Raw genomic sequence first — 24,570 nt, 5'->3', positions numbered from 1 at the left:
TCAAATAATCCTGAAAAAAAATATTGTACACAAATATTTTGTACAATTGTACACATTAAATGTTTCTTGAGCAGCAGATCAGCATATTAGAATGATTTCTGAAGGATCATGTGACACTGAAGACTGGAGTAATGATGCTGAAAATTCAGCTTTGCCATCACAGGAATAAATTACTTTGTGAAATATATTCAAATAGAAAACAGTTATTTTAAATTGTAATAATATTTCACAATATTACTGTTTTTACTGTATTTTTAATTAAATAAATGTAGCCTTGGTGAGCAAACGAAACTTCTTTTAAAAACATTACAAATCTTAGTGGTTCCAAACTTTTGGACTGTACTGTATATATACAGTATATATATATATATCATAGAGTTGTTTGTGGTGGGGTAAATTATTAAACACGATATGCGGTGATGTCACACTCATGTTGCATTGTGGGATATGGAGCTGCCTGAAGTGTACATATGAAGTAGACTCGCTCCCTTTTGTCCATATAAACTTCCCTCGTCCACTTCACAAAGTGGAACGCGCTTCAAAATGGCGGCATTAGGGGAAGTGCTTAGGGAAGTTTGTGAGTTCTTGAATGATTTCAAATATCAACAGCGTTTCTCAGGAATTGCTTACTGCACCTTTAATGCAATTCTATGCATTTCACTAGCTTGATCAATTTTCACTATTCATCCAAGTGGAAGCACCCAAACCTTACAGGTCTATCCGTTCAAAGACTTTCAGTCAAATTCTGACCTTACATGAGGTGTAAAATGAGTTTAACCCCCAATAAGGATGCATGCAATCAGATTTTAACGTCAGTTATTTAGTTATTGATCTAAATATGGAACAAAAACCTCTTTCTTGCATGCACAAAAGGAGGCAGAATAGCAGAAGCTAAGGCACCACCTAATCATGAAAAAAGAGTAACTACAGAAAAATAAGTGCTTTCATCTCCCTCGTAAAATGGCGGAACAGATGAAGATCAGAGTAAACTGATATTTCTTTTTCCCTCCATAATTTTTCCAATGCGAACGTGGCTCTTTGAGGTAATAAAAAGTCTCCATTTCACTTCTAAAAGCTGAGGATGTTAGTCCAACGCCAGGTATGGTTTACACCAGGTATGGCAAGCACCCATAAAAAGTGAGAGGGCAAAAAAAGCTCCTCGACTCTCGTATATTCATAATAGAAATCATAAGCAGCAAAGAATGGCATGTACACAAAGTTCAGACACAAAGTAAGCTACCGAAATATACATATATTAGGCTTATTATTATTATTTCAACGAGAATAAATACCGTAAGTGTTATTTTAGTTCTTTGCAGTTCACCTCTTAGCATGTTTGGGTTACCTACGAGAACATCCAACATGTGCAAATTATTGTGTTATTGCCAGTTTTGCTCATAAACGTGGGAGGAAATGTGTGACAGTCATTGCTGGGGAAGCCTTGTAGCCTCGCTTCAAGCGGCCATGTTTGCTGAGGGCAATATAAAATCCCTTGTAAATGGAAGACTCGTATGCGTTGTAATTGTTGGGCAGCAGTGTCTCCTTGAACTTGCACTCGTCATGGAAGGCCCTCTAAAAATGGTATAGATTAGATAGTTAGTTTGGCATAACTCCTCCCATCCTCCTTCTAAGCCCCACCCACCACTTCTCCATCACATACTCTCTCTCCTTCTACATCTAACTAGGGTAAAGTGCAGGAAAACTCACAAAGCAACACTGGTTCATCTTAAATAAATAATGATCTAACTGACAAACGCTTTGCTTTAAAAATCCAGGCAATTCATTTCCAGTTTTCTAAGAAACTTCAAAACTTCTCAATGTGAATTAATTTTTAAACTTTCACAGTCATCACATAACATACACGTGAATTCAAGGTTAGATTCATTTTGAAGGCCCATGCAGTTTCTAATGGAGATGCCAATCAGCTGAACATCAGAAAAGCAAACTTATTAGTATGTGACTTTAATTAACAGATTTGATCGATAGAGCAGATTTATTGCTTTCACAAAAAAGTGGAACTGTTAAAGGTGCCATAGAACGTCTTTTTAAAAGTTGTAATATAAGTCCTGAATGTGTCTGTGAAGTTTCAGCTCAAAATACCCCATTGATTTTTTTTTACTCATTTTTTTTTAATTGCCTATTTTGGGACATCATTAAATATGCGCTGATTCAGGCTGCGCGGCCCCTTTAATTCTTGTGTTCCCCTCCCCCGGAGCTCGCGCTTGCCTTAACCAGCATAAACAAAGTTTACACAGCTAATATAACCCTCAAAATGGATCTTTACAAAGTGTTCGTCATACAGCATGTCTAATCGCGTAAGTACAGTGTTTATTTGGATGTTTACATTTGATTCTGAATGAGTTTGAGGCTGTGCTCCGTGGCTAAAGCTAACATTACACACTGTTGGAGAGATTTATAAAGAATGAAGTTGTGTTTATGAATTATACAGACTGCAAGTGTTTAAAAAATGAAAATAACGATAGTTTTGTCTCCATGAATATAGTAATAAATGATGGTAACTTTAACCACATTTAACAGTACGTTAGCAACATGCTAACAAAACATTTAGAAAGGCAATTTACAAATATCATGATATCATGGATCATGTCAGTTATTATCGCTCCATCTGCCGCTATTGTTCTTGCTTGCTTACCTAGTCTGATGATTCAGCTGTGCACAGATCCAGACGTTAATACTGCCTTCCCTTGTGTAATGCCTTGAACATGAGCTGGCATATGCAAATATCGGGGGCGTACATATTAATGATCCCGACTGTTACGTAACAGTCGGTGTTATGTTGAGATTCGCCTGTTCTTCAGAGGTCTTTTAAACAAATGAGATTTATATAAAAAGGAGGAAACAATGGAGTTTGAGACTCACTGTATGTCATTTCCATGTACTGAACTCTTGTTATTCAACTATGCCAAGATAAATTCAATTTTTAATTCTAGGGCACCTTTAATGTAGTCTGTATGCTAAACAATGCTTTAAGTTCATAATTTGTATGCTTGAAAAAAAGACTGAAGCTAATTAAACTTTTTTTTAGGACAGGAATTCTTAGATATATAAAGATGTATAAATATACTTTTTAAATAACAAACATCCTGTTACATCCTTGTTTTCTTTTTTTTTGTTATTTTTTAAAGAACAATGTGTATGAATATTGACTTTGACAATAGAAGACCATGGAGTTACAAAAGTTGAGAAGCACTTTAGCTAGATGATTCTATCTATGTCATCAAAAGATAATGTGTTACTCATGGTGAGATCTGGCATCTAAGTAATGCAAGCGCAAAGTAGGTCAAATTTACATTCAAGCCATGCACAACATCACAGTTCACTCCACTGCTCATATGAGCCAACAGTTATTAAAAATGAATGACAAGCCAATGTATCATCAACTAGGCCTGCTGAGGAATCAAAAAAGTAAATAAATGAATAAATAAATAAGATGAAAAAAAGAAAACAATTCCAAAGCGAATGACATATTCCAGGCCATGATGCTAATATTTGGGTGCACTTCAAATTAATCAAACACGGCAAAAACGTACTGAAAATGTTGGCTATGCATTTGGGTCAATGACGTGACAATATTTTATAATCTATTAAGTTTTTCAAATATACATTAAAATTCTTTTGATTTCACCCTTCTAAATCATTGGGCCAAACCATTTTAAGCACGGTAAGGAACGGTTCCACATATGCATGTTTCGGCACGGTACGATTACAAACAGTTGGTTTGATGGTTGGATTATGGTTTTAGTGATTTTTTTCTACATGCTTTTCTTGTCAGCAAGGTACATTATGCTAGACAACCAATTAAAAAACATATAACATTTCACTGTATGTATTATTAGTGTAAATTACTTTTCTATGAGGTGATAATCAGGGTTGCCAGGTTGCAAGGGTTGCCAAAACCCAATTGCCCAATTGCTACTCAAAACTAGCCCAATAGCATTTCAGTGAGGTCCCACGGTAAAATCGCATTCCAGGGGGTAAAATCCATGTTTTTGGCGGGGTTCCCCTGGTAAATTCGCATTCCAGGGGCTAAATATCATGTTATTTGGGGTCGCTTTAACCCCCGGACATGAAAACAATCCGCGTAACAATGTTAAAGTAGCCCAATTCCGCGGTAAAATCGCGGACTTGGCAACACTGTTGATAATCGTCTGCAGCACGCTGGCTCCAAAGTAGCTTATCACACATTTCACGCAGTTGCCAGGTCTTACGTCACCGAGGTTATGTACATTCTAATCCTGATTTCATAGCGCCAGGACGCCAGCACCATTGTTAAAAAAGAAACTGTCCATAACCGTGCCAACAGGCCTGGATCAGCATGAGAACCAGGGTTGCAAGGTTTTCACAACAAAACCTACCCAATTAACCCTTCGCCGGGAGTTTGATTGACAAGCGATCTAACCAATCATAACGCCTAATCCGCCATTTTGTCCGACAAAGTAGTCAGGAGTTAGAAGATTAACCTCGGTGGACTAAAACTTGAAAAATGGTGTGTACTGACATCTTTCCTTCATTCATGTTTATTTGATGCTATAAATTAACTAGTAAGAAGAGATGATCGGTTCACAAGCCTCTTGAGCTGAGGCACTACAGCGATCTGTCACGACACATTAAAGAGCCATAAAGCTGTTTTTATTGTTTGAATTTCTTAAAAAATACAGTTTGAAAGCTGGGACTTTGTTTAATATCACAAGTAACCTGCTTTGTCTTGTCTGTCGACGTGTTGTCAGTTTCCCCTGGTAAAATTCGCATTCCAGAGGCTAAATATCATGTTATTTAGGGTTGCAGACCAACAACTCACGGCAACAGTGAAAAAGTAAACCAATTCCGCGGGAAAACCGCGGGCTTGGCAACACTGAACCGTTCGGGCACGATAGCAATAATTTGATATTTTGTGAGTCAAACATTTCGGGTGGTGTTTTGACAGGCACATTTTGGTAGTCTAAAAAAGTCCTGATATTTATGATAGGCTATTTGTTGAAAGCTATTTTGAAAATAATGATTGTTTTCACATGCTTGTGTTGTTTTACTTGATGGTTACACCACTTGACATTTCAGAACAAACAAATAGGCCTAAATAAATGCTTTTAAAGAAACCAACACATGACATGCATGACATTCTAATTCCAAGATCTTGGCACTTAATTAAATTACTAAAGATCAGCATTTTTATCGCCTCAGACCAAATTAATCCTTATTTGCCATTGACCCAATTTACACCGCAGTAAAACTGAAGTGGCGTACTCTGCACAAATACAATGAAATCAAACGACGGGCATACCTACCGTTCCATATAACCTTCCGCGGCTGCTCATCGCGACAAACATCTCGCTTTTCACGCCGTATAGACTAACCACTCCTCTCTCTACCGCTGAGATTTCAATTAGACCTGATTGAACAGAACATCAGTGTTACATACATGACAATGTGGCACAAGGCAGCTCATTTACTCATTCTGCAGGATGCGTTCTGCACAAGTGGGTGGATCCAGGGGATGCACTGCCTTTGTTCTGCATTTTCTCCCATTCTGGCTCATTTTTTTATACAGTGACATGGAAAAAAAGCCCTGCAGTTCTGGCATGTACGACAAGCAGATGGACGCTGTGTAAAATTAGTTGCCGTCTATATTCGTCCAAGCATTCGTGTCATGTTTGAGCCTCGGGAAATTCGGCAGTGATTGACACTAGGGTTTATTTTAATAGATATGTCATTACTTTTGGACACATTCAATAATAATAATAATAATAATAAATAATATATTATTCATAATAATAATAATTAAAAATAATATAATTATATAAATAATATAACATTTTTAATAAATTATATATTAAATATATTATATATTATTATTATATACAGGCCTATATTGTAAAATTAAATTTGAGCTGTTCATTCAATCCTTCTGCATCCCTGGTATAACGAGTCATGCATGACATTTCTGGATGCAACTCACTGTACTGGTTCTCATTATGGACACCGTTTATCTTTCCGCCTGGCAGGACCTGCAGGTGAAACCCGATGCCCACGTTGCAGTACAGCCTCCGCACTCTCTTAATGCCCAGCAAATAGTCACTCTCCCAGTTCAGGTCCGATTTCTCCACCGAGATCCCCAAAACGGAGCGGGAGAAGAGCGTCTCCCACCTTTTCTCCAGTGAAGTTGCATTACTCCTGTTCGAGGTGGGGTAGGAGGACACGATCCCAAGCAGAAAGCCCAGCAGAACAACCGCAGTCCACGTCCAGCGTCCGCTGCTCTCGCACATACTGATGAGGAACCTTTGCGCAGTGGCCATCCGGTTTACCCTCGGGGCACGTGGTCAAAATTAATGCCCCTAAAAATACCACTCTTGTTTTTCTTCTTTCGGCATGGTGGCAGGGGCTTATTTTTGGAAGGCAGGTCGGGGCTGCGGGCGTGTAACGCAATAAGCCCCTCGGTAGATGAGAAGAGCAGGGCGGCAGAGCTTGAGCTGGTGGCGGTGGTGGCGATGATGATTACCATGTTTCACCTCTCTGGATGGGGAGCACCACACACTCACCAAAATGCAAGCTCACCTTGCCTGGGAGATCTTCGGGATGACATCACTCACCTTCAGGATGACAACACGCTGACCTCACCGCCGCCGGGGGTCAGTCTTCGAACGCCAAAACCCAATCGCTGTCAATCCACGCGAGCGGCCTCGGGGACAGTGAGCGCGAAAGCTCGCGGGAGAACATGGGGCGTGATGGGCTTCGTTGGCAGCTCCCAAATTGGACCGGCGGTCATATGCCCGACGGGCCGCTTCCTTATTTAGAAGGAAGGTGTAAAAACAGGCCAGTTGTCACCGCGGAGCCATGTCAATCTTGCAAAACACTTCCTGCGCTGTTTGCTCAGGAAGCTTTCACTAAGCTATATTTTGAATATGCCCCCGTGATTTATTCATCTGGGTAAAAAAAAAAAAAAAAAAAAAACATAAGTTGGACGTATCGGACGTCCGAGCGCGAGCTGAACTCCTCTGATTGCTGACGTATTCTAATTGACTGCACTTGATAGATAGATAGATAGATAGATAGATAGATAGATAGATAGATAGATAGATAGATAGATAGATAGATAGATAGTTTTTACACCTGGCAGGTACACAAAAATTAAAGACAGTATGTGTCCAACAGGTGGCGCTGTATCACAATGTTGCAATCTAAAGTGCATCAAATAACCTATTTAAGAGGCGTGTGTCAAGTATTTTTTTTAAATACATTTTATGTATATTAGGCCATTTATTACTATTGTTATGATAATTTATGCATAATTATACAGCACATAATCCATTTGTAGCCTACAGTATGAGGCTCCAATATGGAACAAATGCTGTAGGCCTATCTAGCCTTTGAGATTCTTTTAAAGGAAGTTATAGGCTATTTGTTTTAATTTCCTTAGGGATTAATGATATTTAAGACCAAAACTCATCACTTCTCAAACCCAATTAACCTAAATCAGTCAAGATGTTAAAGTCACCCTGTGGTGAAAATCAAGTTTTTAATGTTGTTTATATGTCTATGTGGTGTTTTTAATATGCTTTAAGACAAACCATGTGCAAATTCATAAATCAACACCATTGCTGAGAATTTTCTATTTAAAACTGCAGTGAAAGAAAAAACAGTCTCAAACCTGCCAATTATAACCAATCAAGCCAACGTGCCGTGGGGCTTTAGCATATCATTAACCATGAGCGCTCTGAAGTAGGAGAGTAGGCTATCAAGAAGTCATCCCGGTATATTTTTCTGTTGATATATATATATATATATATATATATATATATATATATATATATATATATATATATATATATATATATAAATAGTAGATTTAGCAATATAGCGAGTGTGATGTATATTACAATGTTATGATGAAATATGCTTTTCTCCACTGACGTTCGGAGGTGTTCCAAGCGTTTCTAAAGAAACTGATATTTAGAAAGCAGTTGTCTGACTCTCGAACGGAACGTGGTTTGTGTAACATTAGCAACACATTATTAGCAGCTGTTTGATAATGTAGTCAAGCATAAGGCTAATCATATTAATTACCGTCATGTGTCCGATTTTGTAAAAAGCCATACCATTGTGCAGCGTTTACCTCAGTAAGTTGACCAGTGGATCTCTGAGCTCGTGCGAGTGAGTGAAGGCGGGGATAATTTGCATATTCATAGATCCGCATATATTAAATGAAGCAAGGGTGTAGAGTTACATTCAAGCTATTTTAAGGCATGAAGAATTTTTTTCACGGGAAAAAAAAAAAAGTGTAAATTCTATACAATTATTGACTACAGGAGGATGTTAAATTATGTTAATATTAGTTTATAATTTAAATAAACCTTACAGGGAAAAGAAGTTTCATAAATTTCAACATTAATTTAGAAATATCATGTAATAAAAGCAAATACAGCGATTAGAAGACCAGACTAGTATAATTGTTCAATCCTTGCTTCTTTATATTTGGTTTTTAAAGATGACTAATCATCTCTAATTGGAGACAAATAATTATTTCTCTGAATTTAGGGCCTTGGCCTATAAAGTAATGAATAAACTGTAATTAAAACTGAGTCAGACATAATCCCTATGGATGCCAGATTGAGCTCAATGTAGTTTGTTTTTTCAAAGCAAAATCCTGGCCCATTTATCTGCATTAATTGTCAAAACACTTCAGAAGTCTAATTTAACAAACAAAAGAAAATGTTGAGTAGTTGCGCAAGGCAGCATCATGTCACTTGAGTGCTGAAATTGCATCCACTTTATAACATGACTCCACTAATTTACAGCCTAAAAAAATTGTTTACCATATTTTTAATTGGAAGGTTTTATCCTCTGTCGACATGTACGATTAACCAAAAACCATTTAACCATTCAGGGACAGAGAGAAAAATATTGAGCTTGTGTTCTTTAGTTCACCCAAAATGATATAGGAATAAGAACATATTCTCATATTCTCAGCAATTAAAATATCAGTACCTTTTTTATTATTTCATTGTGCTGTGATTGAACAGATGATTTTTCAACTGGACGACACATCCATCCTGAGAATCTTACTTTTAAAAATGTCACACCCCATTACACTCATACAAATAAAGCTCCACATACACACTCTCTGGCCAACGGCGAGTGTACCTACAGATGCATAACTTAAATAGTACATGAAACTGTTACAGTTTTGTAAAAGTAACCTACTGTAACTCAGTCACACCATAGAAATGTCATTTACATATTGTTAATGATGGTTTGCAACACATGATATAGCTTAGGCCTGTGTGTTAAGTCACCTGTAGAAAAGCATCCCAGATTGTCATTTTGAACACCAGACTGAGATTTATACATGAATATACTGTGCTATTAGTCTTGGTTACTGACCAATATTTCAAGTTAAAAAAAAATTAAGCCACATTTGTTTGACAAACAAGTCAAACGAGGTTAGAATACTACATAAATACAGACCTCGCCAAAACAGGTTGCATAAAAATTCCCATAGGGATATAAATATATGTATATATTATCAATATAAAAATATATATACAATAAAATAGTTCTTTACAAAAAGTCTTTAAAACACAACAGGAATTACATCAAGTCCAGTTTGATGTGTCCATTGGTCCCATAGAGATCTGAGAAAGCACAATTTATCCTCAAAGCAAACATGACCTATGAAGAAAACAACAATCAGTCAGTGAAATGTAGAACAAAGGACTAACATAGACTTTCATTAGAAAAACCAAACACCACAAGCACCACAAGGTAGGACTGAGGAGCCCCTAAGAGGACATGATGAGATGTGAGGAGAAATGCAAAAATTCTCTCGCAAAATTCCCACAAGAAACTTTGTGTTCTTTCACAAAAGTATTGCGTTCCCCCTGAGAAACTTTGCATTCGCTTGCAAAACATTTGCATTCGCTCAAACAACATTTTTTTCGCTCACAAAACATTGTGTTTTCTCGCAAAAGTATTGCATTCCCCTGAAAACTTTGGGTTCACTCACAAACTGACTTTATTCACACAAAAAACTTTGCATTATCTCACAAAACATTTGTGTTTTCTCACAGAAGTGTTGCATTTGTGAGAAACTTTGGGGTCGCTCGCAAAAAAAAAAGTTGTGTTCTCTTGCAAAACATTTGCGTTCTCTCACAAAACGAGTGCATTCCCTAGAGAAGCTTTGAGAGAAGAGAAGTTCCCCTGAGAAACTTAGCATTATCTAACAAAACTTACATTTGCATGCAGTCATTTTGTGAGAGAACGCAAATGTTTTGCAAGCGAACGCAAATGTTTTCCAAGACAGTGCAAAGTTTCTCAGAGGAACGCAATCCATTTCCAAGTGAACCCAAAGTTTCTCGGGGGAATGTAATACTTTTGCAAGAAAACCCAAATGTTTTGTATGTTTTGCGAGCAAACGAAAATGTTTTGCAGGTGAACAAAACATGTTTTTGTGAGCGAACACAAAGCTTCTTGGGGGAACAAAATCATTTTGTGAGCAAACAAACTTTTGCAAGAGAACGTAAATGTTTTGCGAGTGAACAAAAAAGTTTTTGCGAGCTAACAGATATTTTGCGAGAGAACACAAAGCTTCACGCGGGGAACAAAATCATTGTGTGAGCAAACAAACTTTTGCGAGAGAACATAAATGTTTTGCAAGAGAACACAAATGTTTTCCTCCAATCACCTTGTCCCTTTAGGGGCTCCATAGATTAGTCAGTAACATTTAAGATGATGCTTAGTAAAAGGTCAACTGAAATGACTCATATGATTACCACTTCTTCAGCTTCTGAGGTCCTTTTGGTCAAAGATGATGTGGGTGGCAAAATAGATGCCAATGGCGCCAAATATGGCAGAGGAGGCGATGTACGCAGTGACGGACTTTGTGAACTGGACGATCATGCCCATGAAGAGGGTAGGGAAGACCTGAGACAGAAGGAAGGTGCTATCCAGAATGGCAAAGTCTAGTCCCACACCACGTTTCTCAAAATCCTCTGATTCCAGACCATTCTGATTGTGCAGAGGTGGATAATTATCTTTATTGTAATGAGCATGCCCGTTGGAAACACCACTCTTGTGGTTGAGATCTCCAGGGCCATTGTCTAGTGTCAGACAAACAGAATCCCTTGTGATGGTAAATCCATTTGTGTGCGTTTTTTTGGTTTTGCTGTTTTGCATGTACACCTGCAATGAGAAGCAAGTGAGACATCACATATATGAAAAATCTAGCTTTTATTTAAGGGTTTTTTATAATTTTATAGGAAACATACAAAGATGACAATAGGAAATAAGGAAATAAGGAAAATGTCTCACTTTTACAGTGTATTTTTATTTGTTTTAGTTTTCATATTGAAAACCTATTATGTACATACATAGATCAGGCATAACATTATGACCACCTTCCTAATATTGTGTTGGTCCCTATTTGTTCCCTAAACAGCCCTGACCCATCGAGGCATGGACTCCTCTAGACCCCTGAAGGTGTGCTGTGGTATCTGGCACCAAGATGTTAGCAGCAGATCCTTTAAGTCCTGTAAGTTGAAAGAACATTGGCTCCGCTGGCTTGTCTTCTTCCCATAGTGCATCCTGGTGCCACGTGTTCCCCAGGTAAGTGACGCACACGCACCCGGCCATCCATGTGATGTAAAAGAAAATGTGATTCATCAGACCAGGCCACCTTCTCCCATTGCTCCGTGGTCCAGTTCTGATGCTCACATGTTGGCGCTTTCGGTGGTGGACAGGGGTCAGCATGGGCACCCTGACTGGTCTGCAGCTATGCAGCCCCATAAGCAACAAACTGCGATGCACTGTGTATTCTGACACCTTTCTATCAGAACCAGCATTAACTTCTTGAGCAATTTGAGCTACAGTAGCTCATCTGTTGGATCGGACCACAAGGGCCAGCCTTCGCTCTCCACGTGCATCAATGAGCCTTGGCCGCCCATGACCCTGTCGCTGGTTCTCCACTGTTCCTTCATTGGACCACTTTTGATAGATACTGACCACTGCAGACCAGGAACACCCCACAAGAGCTGCAGTTTTGGAGATGCTCTGACCCAATCATCTAGCCATCACAATTTGGCCCTTGTCAAACTCTCTCAAATCCTTACGCTTGCCCAGTTTTCCTGCTTCTAACACATCAACTTTGAGAATAAAATGTTCACTTGCTGCCTACTATATATCCCACCCACTAACAGGTGCCATGATGAAGAGATAATCAATGTTATTCACTTCACCTGTCAGTGCTCATAATGTTATGCCTGATCATTGTATATAGGCTCACAGTGTTTTTGTAAGACGTTTTACAATATATTTGTACTATTTTTATAAGAGACATGGATTTTCAAATATTATATATGGAAATAATGCAAGCCGGATTCAAACTGACCTTAAAAAATATATTATAAAGCTACTTACAAAAACATTTTGATTCATGACAGAATTTTCTATACAAGCAAAGAGAGAAAATACTTAAGCATTAAATGTCTACCTCTTTCTCTTTGTGGTAATGGCAGGTAAGAGTGTAAGGCAGTGTCTGCAGAGTTGCATAGGCAAAGCCAGTGAGGGCCGACATAGCTGTGACCAATAGCACGCTCTTGGACAAGCAGATGACCAGTGCAGAGACGGTGAAACACACCATACTGCTCAAATAGACCGTCCTGGACCCGAAGAGATGCACCAGCCTGCTCATGACCAGCGAGAAGAAGGTTGAGGTAGCGCACTGCAGGAACAGACCCAGGCTGCCCATACGGATACCTACAGAGTTGACATTGGAGAATTGGAGAACTGGTACTGTGTTTGTGTACGAAAATATATTGCAGTTTTTGGTTATACTTTATTTTGACAACTACAAGTGTCTCAGAGTATTAGTAGACTGTTAGGTTAGGGTTAGGTCTATTGGGGGACCATCAACATTGTTAATGTATCATATATCAAATTATTCATTATAAATTATAGTATAATGCTATTGTGTATCATTACTCTTCCTTACATATATTGTTAAATTACCTTTATTATACTTTAAATTCAGTGAGTGCACCATTCTTTTCAACAACTGCATGTCCAGGTAAACAACATTCCCCAGCCCTTGCCGATTTGACAGATGAGGTCATTTCAAGCAGTTTGCTTTGACCATTTGAGCATAATGGAGAATGCTTCCTTTGAATAAATCCTACGAGTGATATTGACTAAGGCATGTGTTTGCAGGCTTTGGCGTTGTACTTCAAACACGCCAGGAACTTTCCTCACAGAAGGAATTCATCATTTAAACACAATTGCAGAGGGCCGAGATGTTAACTGAACAAGTATCTCAAACATTTTTCGTTGCATGGTGCACTTACACAGTTTGCGGTCGACTGCACTGACAGACTTCATTTGTTTGCACACTGATCTTGGCCACATCTGTCAAAATGTTTTGCTAAAGGAGCTTTCTGCTGGTGTCAAAGCTCGGTGGGAGGCGTCCAGATGGGTTTAGATTTTGTAAGCCCGTTGTTGACTAGCTAAGGACATGCATTTGTGTTTGTGAACATTGCTGGAAGCTCAAGCGCAAGGCTGACGGAGGCCACATGTGGAGGTGAATACAAGTTCACAGTTTTGAGACAGACGATCTAGCTAGAAGACGGAAATGAAAGACCACCAATACCAGGAAAACAAGTTCATGGACATGTTGTTTCCTTAGAAAAAAACTGCCTTTTGACCATAGACAGAGAGTGAAATTAGGTGAATGTCGGTTAATGTTCATTATTATGTTTAGCTCAATGAAACAAATATACAAATTGAAACTTTCTTTCAATTTTGCTGCCTAATGAGATAATCCAGACAAAACTGAGAATCTATGCAAACATTAACCAACGAACAAAATGTCCCTTAACATTAACAAAACATTAACAGAAACACCTTTTGAGTAGGAATGTATGACGCATCTGAAATAAATAATATCATTAATCATTAATCTCTTTGGGGAATCAAACAATGAACTGCTTGAAATGCCACATTATGACAAAACAAACAAGCACACCAAACATGGAGCTTTTTTTCTTTCTTTATCTAACTAGAACCTACATGGCTAAACGACATTAGTGGCAAAGAAAAAAAAAAGATTCAACTAATGAATTGCATACAACAAAAACCAGAAATGTGCTTAAATGCATAGTTGATCCAAAAATGAAAATTGTGTTGTCATTTACTCTTGATAAATTGGTAACCAGACAGTTAAAGGATTAGTTCACTTTCAAATAAAATTTATTTCCTGATAATTTACTCACCCCCATGTCATCCAAGATGTTCATGTCCTTCTTTCTTCAGTCGAAAAGAAATTAAGGTTTTTGATGAAAACATTCCAGGATTATTCTCCTTATAGTGGACTTCAGTGGCCTCCAGACGGTTGAAGGTCAAATTTACATTTTAGTGCAGCTTCAAAGGGCTTTAAACGATACCAGACGAGGAATAAGGGTCATATCTAGCGAAACGATCTGTCATTTTCAAAAAACGCGTAAATGTATATGCTTTATATAAACAAATCATCGCCTTTCAAGTGCTTCCACCAAAACTGCACTTTCGTATTCTTCAAAAAGCTTATGCTGTATGTCCTACGCCTTCCCTATTCTACTTACAGAAAAAATGGAACTGGCGCTGCGTTCATTCCATAAGTAAAATAGGGATAATAAGCCCTTTGAAGCTGCACTGAAACTGTAACTTTGACCTTCAACTGTTTGGAGTCCATTGAAGTCCAACATAAGGAGAATAATCCTGGAATGTTTTCATCGAAAACCTTAAATTTCTTTTCGACTGAAGAAAGGAGGACATGGACATCTTGGATGACATGGGGGTGAGTAAATTATCAGGAAAATTTTATTTGAAAGTGAACTTTTTCCTACTATGGAAGTCAATGGCTACTGTCAACTGTTTTATTACCAACATTCTTTAAAATATCTTCTTTTGTGTTCAACAGAAGAAAGAAACTCTTACAAGTTTGGAACAACTTTAGGATGAGTAAATGATGGCAAAATTTTCATTTTTGGGTGAACTATCGCTTTAAGAAAGTATGCGCTTTTATGTTGACTAAGTCTTACCTTCATCATAGCGTTGCCTGAGGTCGGTACCCGGAGCAGCGCTGGGAACTCCTTCATACAGGCCCTCACCGACAAAATCTGTGTAGAAGAGCATGAAGGACATGACACCCATCCAGCTGCAGAGCTGCGCCAAACACAGCTGTCGCATGACATGCGGCACATGGCAGTAGCTGCGATAAATGGCCGGTGTCATGGACCAGCAAGTCCTCAGCAGGCACATGAGCGGGCCGGATTTCAGAGCCCGCAGCTTACACTGAAATAGATAGCAGCATGAGCGCGGAAAACACCGACCGGACTCCGATGGCCCTGGTTCTAAGGTGGACGAGGGTTCCTCGGACACTTTCATGGTGACCAACACGCTGACCACGAAGATGAGGATGAGGAGAGAGAACAAGCACTCAGCCTGACCACCCAGATAGAAGGACAGGAGCCCACCGCTCCAGTCCAGGGCGGGTAGCAGGTAGCCCACACAACCTCCAAGGCTAACCATGAAGGAGAACATGGCAAAAGCCTGTCCACAGTCATCCCGTTCGCGGTAGAGGTCTGAGAGTAAAGCCTCCAGTGGTGTAAAGCACACCTGCCCGCAGAAGTCTAAAAGGCCCACGCCTAGGATGAGCAGGCCCACCTGGAGAGCCTGGTTGCGGCGGGTACTGCCCCAGCTCAGGTTGGCGGCCAACACGTCAGCATGTGGTATGATCAAAAGGGCTAGGAGAACTCCCAAGGACAGCAGCCATATGAAGGGTCGACGTCGGCCGTAGCTACTGTTGCAGTGATCGCTGGCTGAGCCAATCAGGGGGATGAAGAGAAGTCCCAGAACAGGTCCAATACCTAAGAAAAATGTCATATGAATATTAAGGCAAGACATTCCAGGTGAATAGGGTAAAACATTAACTTACAGATACACTCTAAAAACTAATTCAGGGGACCTTTAGTCATTCCTTAAATATATATATTGTTGTGAAATAAAAAATCAAGTTCTGAAATGCTGTTAGACTTTTTACTTGTAATTGTTATTTTATTGAGCTTGGATGACACACAAATGATGCCTATTGATTCGATATACTATCATGACTTGTCATCGTTTAACATTTTCAGTTTATTTAAAAATGTATTTAATTTTAAGTTCTGTTAATGTAAAATATAATCTGATGACGTGTAAACGTGTTTCATTGTTTTGAGTTGTATGAACACTTCTTTTAATGTAGACGAACTTAAGTTAAGTGAAACTGGGCTGGGATTTATATTTCCCATCATGCTTTGCCCATGGCACTTGAAAGGGAGAGTAAATGCTAAAATTAAGTGTTATATAATGTTTTTTGCACAAGATTAATGGTAAGGGAGATTCAGCAGTAATTAGTGTTTTGTTATGCTATAAGAGTTTCTGTTAATGTGGGTTTTTGGAGATTTACCATCATGGTGACAAGCGGTGCTTGGTAAGTTCATGTTACTTAGAAATGCGTTTTATTGTGTCCAAAAAGTATCTTCATCTTACTTAAAACATTATGTTGGATCAACTTAAATAGTTGCATTCATGTTGACAATTATTAAGTTCATGTTACTTAGAAATGTGTTTTTATTGTGGCTAAAACACGTCTTCACTTTACTTAAAACATTATGTTGGATCAACTCAAAATATTGCTTTGAATTAATATAATTTTCCCAATTGGCTTAAGTTAAAAATTCTAGTGGAAAACGTTAACATTTTTTGTTGTTGTTGTTGTTGAACCAATGTTTTATTTTTTAGAGTATATCACCCAGTTGATTGATTATATTAAGAATTGCAAACATTTTTTGTATTGCAAGTTTCTGAAATGTTGTTTTAATATGCAACTGATGCACTAATTAAATATGCACTCATTTGCATACATTTCCAGTGGAAAAGTTTGAAGTAAGTGCTACTGAATTGGAGATTTTTGGCTCAGTGCATGCGACAACAACTCATATTTAGTGTAATTAAGATTTACAGATGGTGCAAAAATCCCCTTTTGGAACCTTTAGTCTGAAAAAAAAAAAAAACACATTATGAAAAGCCAAATAGCCTAAAATCTCAAAATTGACCAGTCCATGAAAAAATAATGTTTTTTCCTGTAGTTTATCGTCTTAAACTAATAGCTTTAAAAAGAAAAATAGTCACCCGAGACAACATTTATGTCAAAGAATCATAGCTGTGGCCTCCATTCTTTCATCTTTTGGCTTACAGCCTGCTGTAAAGCTGCCTATAGTTTAAGGTGACCAATCTCTGGCTCGGCTTCCTCGTCTCCACAGCTTTTCTAATTAAAGCAGATGACTCAGTCCACTGGTTGGGCACTGATTCCTATTTATTCATGTCTAGATCTTCAGGAGCTATTTTTATTCAAGAGCGTGGTGGAAAGATGACCTGAACATGCTCAAAATGCAATTAAAAGTTCACTGGAGTCCATTTACACACTGCACACTGTAAAAATGTTAGTAAGTTTAATGGTAAAGCAATGTAAAAATGCTCTTAAAAAAATCAATTAATTAGTTTAAAGTACAATTTGACAATTATATTACATTTAACAGGACAATGCATTACTAAATAAAACTATTACTGTACTTTAAAATGAAATTTTAATTAAGAAAATAGTACAAATTACCTTATAATTTATAAAACACATGAAAAAAGTAAAAGGACCTTCTCAGAAGTCTCTGCATGATAATTTGCATTTGGTTATCCCTTAAATGCCTAAATAGTTTTGTTATTGTTATGATCATTATGGTGTTTTATATAATTTATGATGTGTACCTGTAAAATGTAGGGGTACCAAAATGCCTGAAACAATAAATTAAACTGGATGTTTTTACAGTCTACCTTAAAATTCTTGTATATACTGCCATTCAAAGATTTCAGGTTGTAAGAGATTTTCGAAAAAAGTCTCTTATGCTCACCGAGGATGCATTTATTTGATCAAAAATACATTGAGCAGGTATTGACAAACCATGTGCAATCATGATAGAGAAACCATGGAAGTGGACAACTACCTAAAAAGATTTATTTAACAATGTCGTTCAACAGCGCCTGTAAGTCAACACATGCTGTTTTTCCTTTCCCCTTCTGCCCACTTTCTTTTAAAGGTGCCTTTGTGCTGTTTGCGACAGTTTGAGACAATTAATCATATGACTCTTTTATATAGCGCACAGTGTAATTTATTATAGTCATTCTAATTGTTTCTGTAGCTTCAAAGGAAAAGCATGGCTTTAACAACAGCAAGGTCATGGTTCTAATTTCAAGAGAAAACTGTATACCTTTAATGCACTGTTAGTTCAAAAAGAAACTCACAACATGAATATATTTAATGATTTGTTATCATAACATTTTTTCTTTTGTCAAATCAGCTTAGATAATTAATGTAGTTCAGATAACATAATATTTTGAGTTTCTGTTGATTAAATCAATTTCATTCATTGTATTAACTCAATTTGTTTATTTCAGTGAACTAAATTTTAAGGCAACTAGGTAACTTACAATTCTTTTTTTACAGTGCACATGACCATCAAACTGCTTCAAAAAGTTCAGACTAAGAAATTTATTTCTCAGATCACCATAACAGGAAAATTAATAAAAACCTCCAAAACCCAACAGTCCAGCAAAACCTCTGAAATCACATACATGAAACCTCTCCAAATGAGCAACAATGGCCTTTTGGTGGTTTTGAAAGCACTTCTAATGCAACGACATTATGAGTTTATATAGCTTGTGAATGGAAATGAACACAAAGGATCTTTCTCTGCTTTCCACTGCAGCTGTTGACAAAGAGAGCGGTGTGGAGTATGTATTAACACACCAAATATCTTCTGTCCATCTGGTGTGAAGTGACCACATGCACGTTTGTGAACTGCTTTTTTCTGTTTTGGTTATGAGGCTAATAGTCTTGGAGAGAGATTCATTTACAGCAAAAGCCATGTGGAAGCCATTTGTGGGCACAAAATAATGCATCTGTTCATATGGCATGCTGAAAAATCTCAAACACAGAGGCCAAATATTTAGAGTCATAGGTCTGGTTATTCTAGGACGAAAAGAATAAAAACAATCACGTACCTCGCTGTATTTGAACAAATTTCTCCTGGACACTGTCTCTAGTAGATAAATGGAAATGATTCTTTTGACACATAAATTAAATTGTTCTGAGCTGTGGCCTAGTAGTACATAAAAAACATATAAAAATAATATATTATATATAATAGAAAAATATATTTTTAATTAATATATTATATTCACCACTGTTCAAAATGTTTTTTATGTTTTTGAAAATCTCATGTTCACCAAGGCTGCATTTATTTGATCAAAAATACAGTAAAAAACTGTAATATTGAGAAATATTATTGCAATTTAATATAACAGTTATCTATTTTAATATATTTTTAAATGTTTTATATATTTAATATTTATATATTAATTTTATTTTTTATATATATATTTATTTTATTTATTTATATATAAATTGTATATATAGTTTTATATATTTAATATTTATATATTAATATTATATGTTTTATATATTTTTATATTTTTAAATTTACTCCTTTGATGTCCAGTTACTCCAGTCATCATGATCCTTCAGAAATCATTCTAATATGCTGATTTTTTGCTCAAGAAACATTTCTTATTATTATCAATACTGAAAACAGGTTCTTAATATTTTTGTGGAAGCAGGATTTTTGAATGAATAGAAAATTCAAAAGAACAGCATTTATTTGAAATTTATATCTTATATAACATAAATGTATTTACGCTCACTTTTGATTAATTTGATGCGTCCTTGATAATAAAATAATTTCTTTCAAAAAGAGAAAAATTTCTTTTAAAAATAATTCGCTGACCCCAAACTTTTGAAGGGTATATATATATATATATATATATATATATTTATTTATTTATTTTTTACATTTTATGACACCTTTAAAAAGTAAAAAAAAACAAAAGCATGACTAAAAAAAAAAAAAAAAAAAAAAAAAAAAAATCAAGACCACTGAGAGCTTCATCTACCTGTTTTTCAAAGGAATAATTGCAAATCAAAAAGTGACATTTTTGAAAATGCATCTCAAGACCCCTAACAAAGTTATTAGAACATAGGCTGTAAAAACCGTGAGAGAGGCTTCCGGCTCTGATGCAGCCCATGATGACTATATTATCTGCTGAAAGTCCAGAGGAAATTTTAACAGGATGTAATAAAACTATACAAGCTTCCATACAGCTGCTGACCCCTCGAGCCTCTGGGCCTCTTCCTGCAGCCCGGTGCCTTCCAATTAGCACCTGATTACCACCTGGATGGGGCAGCGAGTGATTTAGCTAGTAATTATGATAATGACCCCCATTATAGGATCAACCCCTTAGTGGGAAACAACCTTGCTGTTTACAGTGCAGCCACTGGATTGACATTCTACAGTTAAGATGAAACCTTACCTAAAACCATCGTCATGTACTGTTCCTCCACGCCAGCTTCCAGCAGCAGAGGCGGCACGTAGGTGATCCCAGCTGCCACGCAGATCTCCAGGCCACATGTCAGCGAGTTCAGCAGGACCAGACGCCACTGAGACCTCCATCCAGTCATATTTACACAGGAAGGGTTCACCTTACTCCCGTGTGTCGGTGTCAAAACTCTACTGACGCTTCCTGGAGAAGGCGAAAGGAGCAGGGTTGGGTGCCCAGGGACGAGGCGGGCGCGTGGGGTGAGGGAGAGCAGAGATGCGGACTCTCAGCGGGCTCAGATGAACTAGGGGATCCATTGTGTCTTCAGCATTCTTGATCTGAAAGGAAGAGTGGAAGACACCTTTATTTATATAGCGCTTTATAAAATACACATGGTTTCAAAGCAGCTTTACAGTAATAAACAGAATAAATGATGCAAACTTCATCAAATATGAGACAAATTCAAATTCTGTTGCAAATTCATATAATGTTGCAAAATTCATCAATTATGAAACTAATTTGATTCGGCTATAAACAGCTCTACAGAAGACAATAGTGTTGTTATTCAGAATCAGCTCAAATTAATTATATGTTGATTCAATTTAGTTCAATAACAGTGTCGATGTCGCAAAATTCATCAATTATGAAACTAATTTGATTCAGCTATAAACAGATCTACAGAAGACAATAGTGTTGTTATTCAGAATCAGCTCAAGTCAGTTCAATGTTGATTCAATTTAGTTCAATAACAGTGTCGATGTCGCAAAATTCATCAATTATGAAACTAATTTGATTCAGCTATAAGCATCTCTACAGAAGACAATAGTGTTGTTATTCAGAATCGGCTCAAGTCAGTTCAATGTTGATTCAATTTAGTTCAATAACAGAGTCAATGTCGCAAAATTCATCAATTATGAAACTAATTTGATTCGGCTATAAGCAGCTCTACAGAAGACAATAGTGTTGTTATTCAGAATCAGCTCAAGTCAGTTCAACGTTGATTCAATTTAGTTCAATAACAGAGTCAATGTCGCAAAATTCATCAATTATGAAACTAATTTGATTCGGCTATAAGCAGCTTTACAGAAGACAATAGTGTTGTTATTCAGAATCAGCTCAAGTCAGTTCAACGTTGATTCAATTTAGTTCAATAACAGAGTCAATGTCGCAAAATTCATCAATTATGAAACTAATTTGATTCGGCTATAAGCAGCTTTACAGAAGACAATAGTGTTGTTATTCAGAATCAGCTCAAGTCAGTTCAATGTTGATTCAATTTAGTTCAATAACAGAGTCAATGTCGCAAAATTCATCAATTATGAAACTAATTTGATTCGGCTATAAGCAGCTTTACAGAAGACAATAGTGTTGTTATTCAGAATCAGCTCAAGTCAGTTCAATGTTGATTCAATTTAGTTCAATAACAGAGTCAATGTCGCAAAATTCATCAATTATGAAACTAATTTGATTCGGCTATAAGCATCTCTACAGAAGACAATAGTGTTGTTATTCAGAATCAGCTCAAGTCAGTTCAATGTTGATTCAATTTAGTTCAATAACAGAGTCAATGTCGCAAAATTCATCAATTATGAAACTAATTTGATTCGGCTATAAGCAGCTCTACAGAAGACAATAGTGTTGTTATTCAGAATCAGCTCAAGTCAGTTCAACGTTGATTCAATTTAGTTCAATAACAGAGTCAATGTCGCAAAATTCATCAATTATGAAACTAATTTGATTCGGCTATAAGCAGCTTTACAGAAGACAATAGTGTTGTTATTCAGAATCAGCTCAAGTCAGTTCAACGTTGATTCAATTTAGTTCAATAACAGAGTCAATGTCGCAAAATTCATCAATTATGAAACTAATTTGATTCGGCTATAAGCAGCTTTACAGAAGACAATAGTGTTGTTATTCAGAATCAGCTCAAGTCAGTTCAACGTTGATTCAATTTAGTTCAATAACAGAGTCAATGTCGCAAAATTCATCAATTATGAAACTAATTTGATTCGGCTATAAGCAGCTTTACAGAAGACAATAGTGTTGTTATTCAGAATCAGCTCAAGTCAGTTCAATGTTGATTCAATTTAGTTCAATAACAGAGTCAATGTCGCAAAATTCATCAATTATGAAACTAATTTGATTCGGCTATAAGCATCTCTACAGAAGACAATAGTGTTGTTATTCAGAATCAGCTCAAGTCAGTTCAATGTTGATTCAATTTAGTTCAATAACAGAGTCAATGTCGCAAAATTCATCAATTATGAAACTAATTTGATTCGGCTATAAGCAGCTCTACAGAAGACAATAGTGTTGTTATTCAGAATCAGCTCAAGTCAGTTCAACGTTGATTCAATTTAGTTCAATAACAGAGTCAATGTCGCAAAATTCATCAATTATGAAACTAATTTGATTCGGCTATAAGCAGCTTTACAGAAGACAATAGTGTTGTTATTCAGAATCAGCTCAAGTCAGTTCAACGTTGATTCAATTTAGTTCAATAACAGAGTCAATGTCGCAAAATTCATCAATTATGAAACTAATTTGATTCGGCTATAAGCAGCTCTACAGAAGACAATAGTGTTGTTATTCAGAATCAGCTCAAGTCAGTTCAACGTTGATTCAATTTAGTTCAATAACAGTGTCAATGTCGCAAAATTCATCAATTATGAAACTAATTTGATTCAGCTATAAGCAGCTCTACAGAAGACAATAGTCTTGTTATTCAGAATCGGCTCAAGTCAGTTCAATGTTGATTCAATTTAGTTCAATAACAGTGTCGATGTTGCAAAATTCGTCAATTATGAAAAATTTGTATTCATATATAAAGCAGATCGACAGAATACAAGTTTTATTCAGCACAAGTCAGTTCAGTGTTGATTCAGATCAGTTTAATAACTGTAAAGTTAATCAATTATCAAACAAGTTCATTTTCAGCAAGCAACTCTACAGTAGTGTCGTTATTCAGAATCAGCTCAAGTCAGTTCAACGTTGATTCAATTCAGTTCAATAACAGTGTCGATGTTGCAAAATTCAACTTGATTCAGCCATCAAGAAGCTCTACAGAAGACAATAGTGTCATCATTCAGCTCAATTAAGTTCACATTTTGTTCATTCAGTATAGTGTCAGTGTCATTAAATCGACAATATTACTGATTTTTTAGTGTCTTTTAAACAAAACAAACGGAGTGCATGATCCATTTGTGTGATGGGCAGTATGAAACACATTCCTGCAGAGGTTTTTTCCCCCATTCCTCACCCGCAGGCCACACTAAGGTCACCCTGTTTGAGGCCCGTCTCCCCGCGCTCTCTGTCATTAGCTCGTTCACTCAGGGCTGATTCGACTGGGCCTCCTCAGTGCAGTTGCCACCTCTAATTAGCAGCCTTTGTTCATGAAAAGCAACGTTAATGAGTCAGATTTTTACTGCTTCCAGTGGAGAACCGAGCATTGAGAGCGTTACTCTGTGGCTGCTTTTCGTTCACCGGGGGAGATTGTGCAATTATGAATTTTTTATGACTAATATCAGAGTTTGTTTTCTTCAGCAGGTCATTCATGCTTATTCTGGAACATTCCAGTGAGACACACTGTGATGGTTGTTGACTTGAATATTCAAGTATAGGAGTCTGAATTGAAGTTTAAAAGTAATTAAAATAAATGTTTTTATAATCTCTACAGCTAAATACTCAGCAAACTAATCTAAATACTCAGCAAACTAATCTAAATACTCAGGAAACTACTCTATAGCTTGAGATTTGCTCATTTCCAAGCATAGGAGTGGCAAAATGTATTTACATTCCAAATGGCAAATACTATAAGCAATTTATGAGAAAATACAAAATAAAAGACAATAAGTTATTAGAAGGTTACCGTACTTCTGTTCAGTCATAGTAAATCATAATTATGACATAAAAATGACATACTAAGTGATATATAAAAACTCATAATTATGACTTTGTCATAATTTCGACTTCTTGCAGTTATGACGTCATAATTATGAATTTGTTAATTTGTCATAATTTTGACATCTCATCATTTGTCAATGTTGACTTTGTATGTCAAAT

General features: G+C 36.8%; 2 protein-coding genes across 4 annotated transcripts in view; both read right to left on the bottom strand.

Annotated features, from left to right (window-relative positions):
* Positions 1-282: 282 nt before the first annotated feature.
* Positions 283-7,768, bottom strand: fgf6a (fibroblast growth factor 6a). Its single transcript, XM_048158109.1, has 3 exons — positions 5,975-7,768; positions 5,304-5,407; positions 283-1,572 (listed from the first exon to the last, which is right to left on the bottom strand). The coding sequence occupies exons 1-3, from the start codon at positions 6,309-6,311 to the stop codon at positions 1,396-1,398; spliced, it is 618 nt and encodes a 205-aa protein (XP_048014066.1). The 5' UTR covers positions 6,312-7,768; the 3' UTR covers positions 283-1,395.
* A 1,217-nt stretch (positions 7,769-8,985) lies between these two features.
* Positions 8,986-24,570, bottom strand: part of LOC125246951 (solute carrier family 45 member 3) — a 29,712-nt gene continuing 14,127 nt past the window's right edge. For all 3 annotated transcript variants that reach the window (XM_048158105.1, XM_048158106.1, XM_048158108.1), the window contains exons 2-6: positions 20,503-20,846; positions 15,081-15,908; positions 12,500-12,765; positions 10,785-11,193; positions 8,986-9,684 (exon numbers count right to left, since the gene is read on the bottom strand). In XM_048158105.1, the coding sequence (XP_048014062.1) occupies positions 10,792-11,193; positions 12,500-12,765; positions 15,081-15,908; positions 20,503-20,650 (1,644 nt within the window). In that variant the 5' untranslated portion in view covers positions 20,651-20,846 and the 3' untranslated portion in view covers positions 8,986-9,684; positions 10,785-10,791. The remainder of the gene's footprint in view (positions 9,685-10,784; positions 11,194-12,499; positions 12,766-15,080; positions 15,909-20,502; positions 20,847-24,570) is intronic.

This window comes from Megalobrama amblycephala, linkage group LG15 (genome assembly GCF_018812025.1).
Source record: "Megalobrama amblycephala isolate DHTTF-2021 linkage group LG15, ASM1881202v1, whole genome shotgun sequence".
Lineage (NCBI taxonomy): Eukaryota > Metazoa > Chordata > Actinopteri > Cypriniformes > Xenocyprididae > Megalobrama > Megalobrama amblycephala.
Note: the sequence above shows the minus strand (reverse complement) of the source record. Positions and strands in the feature narration are given on the sequence as shown.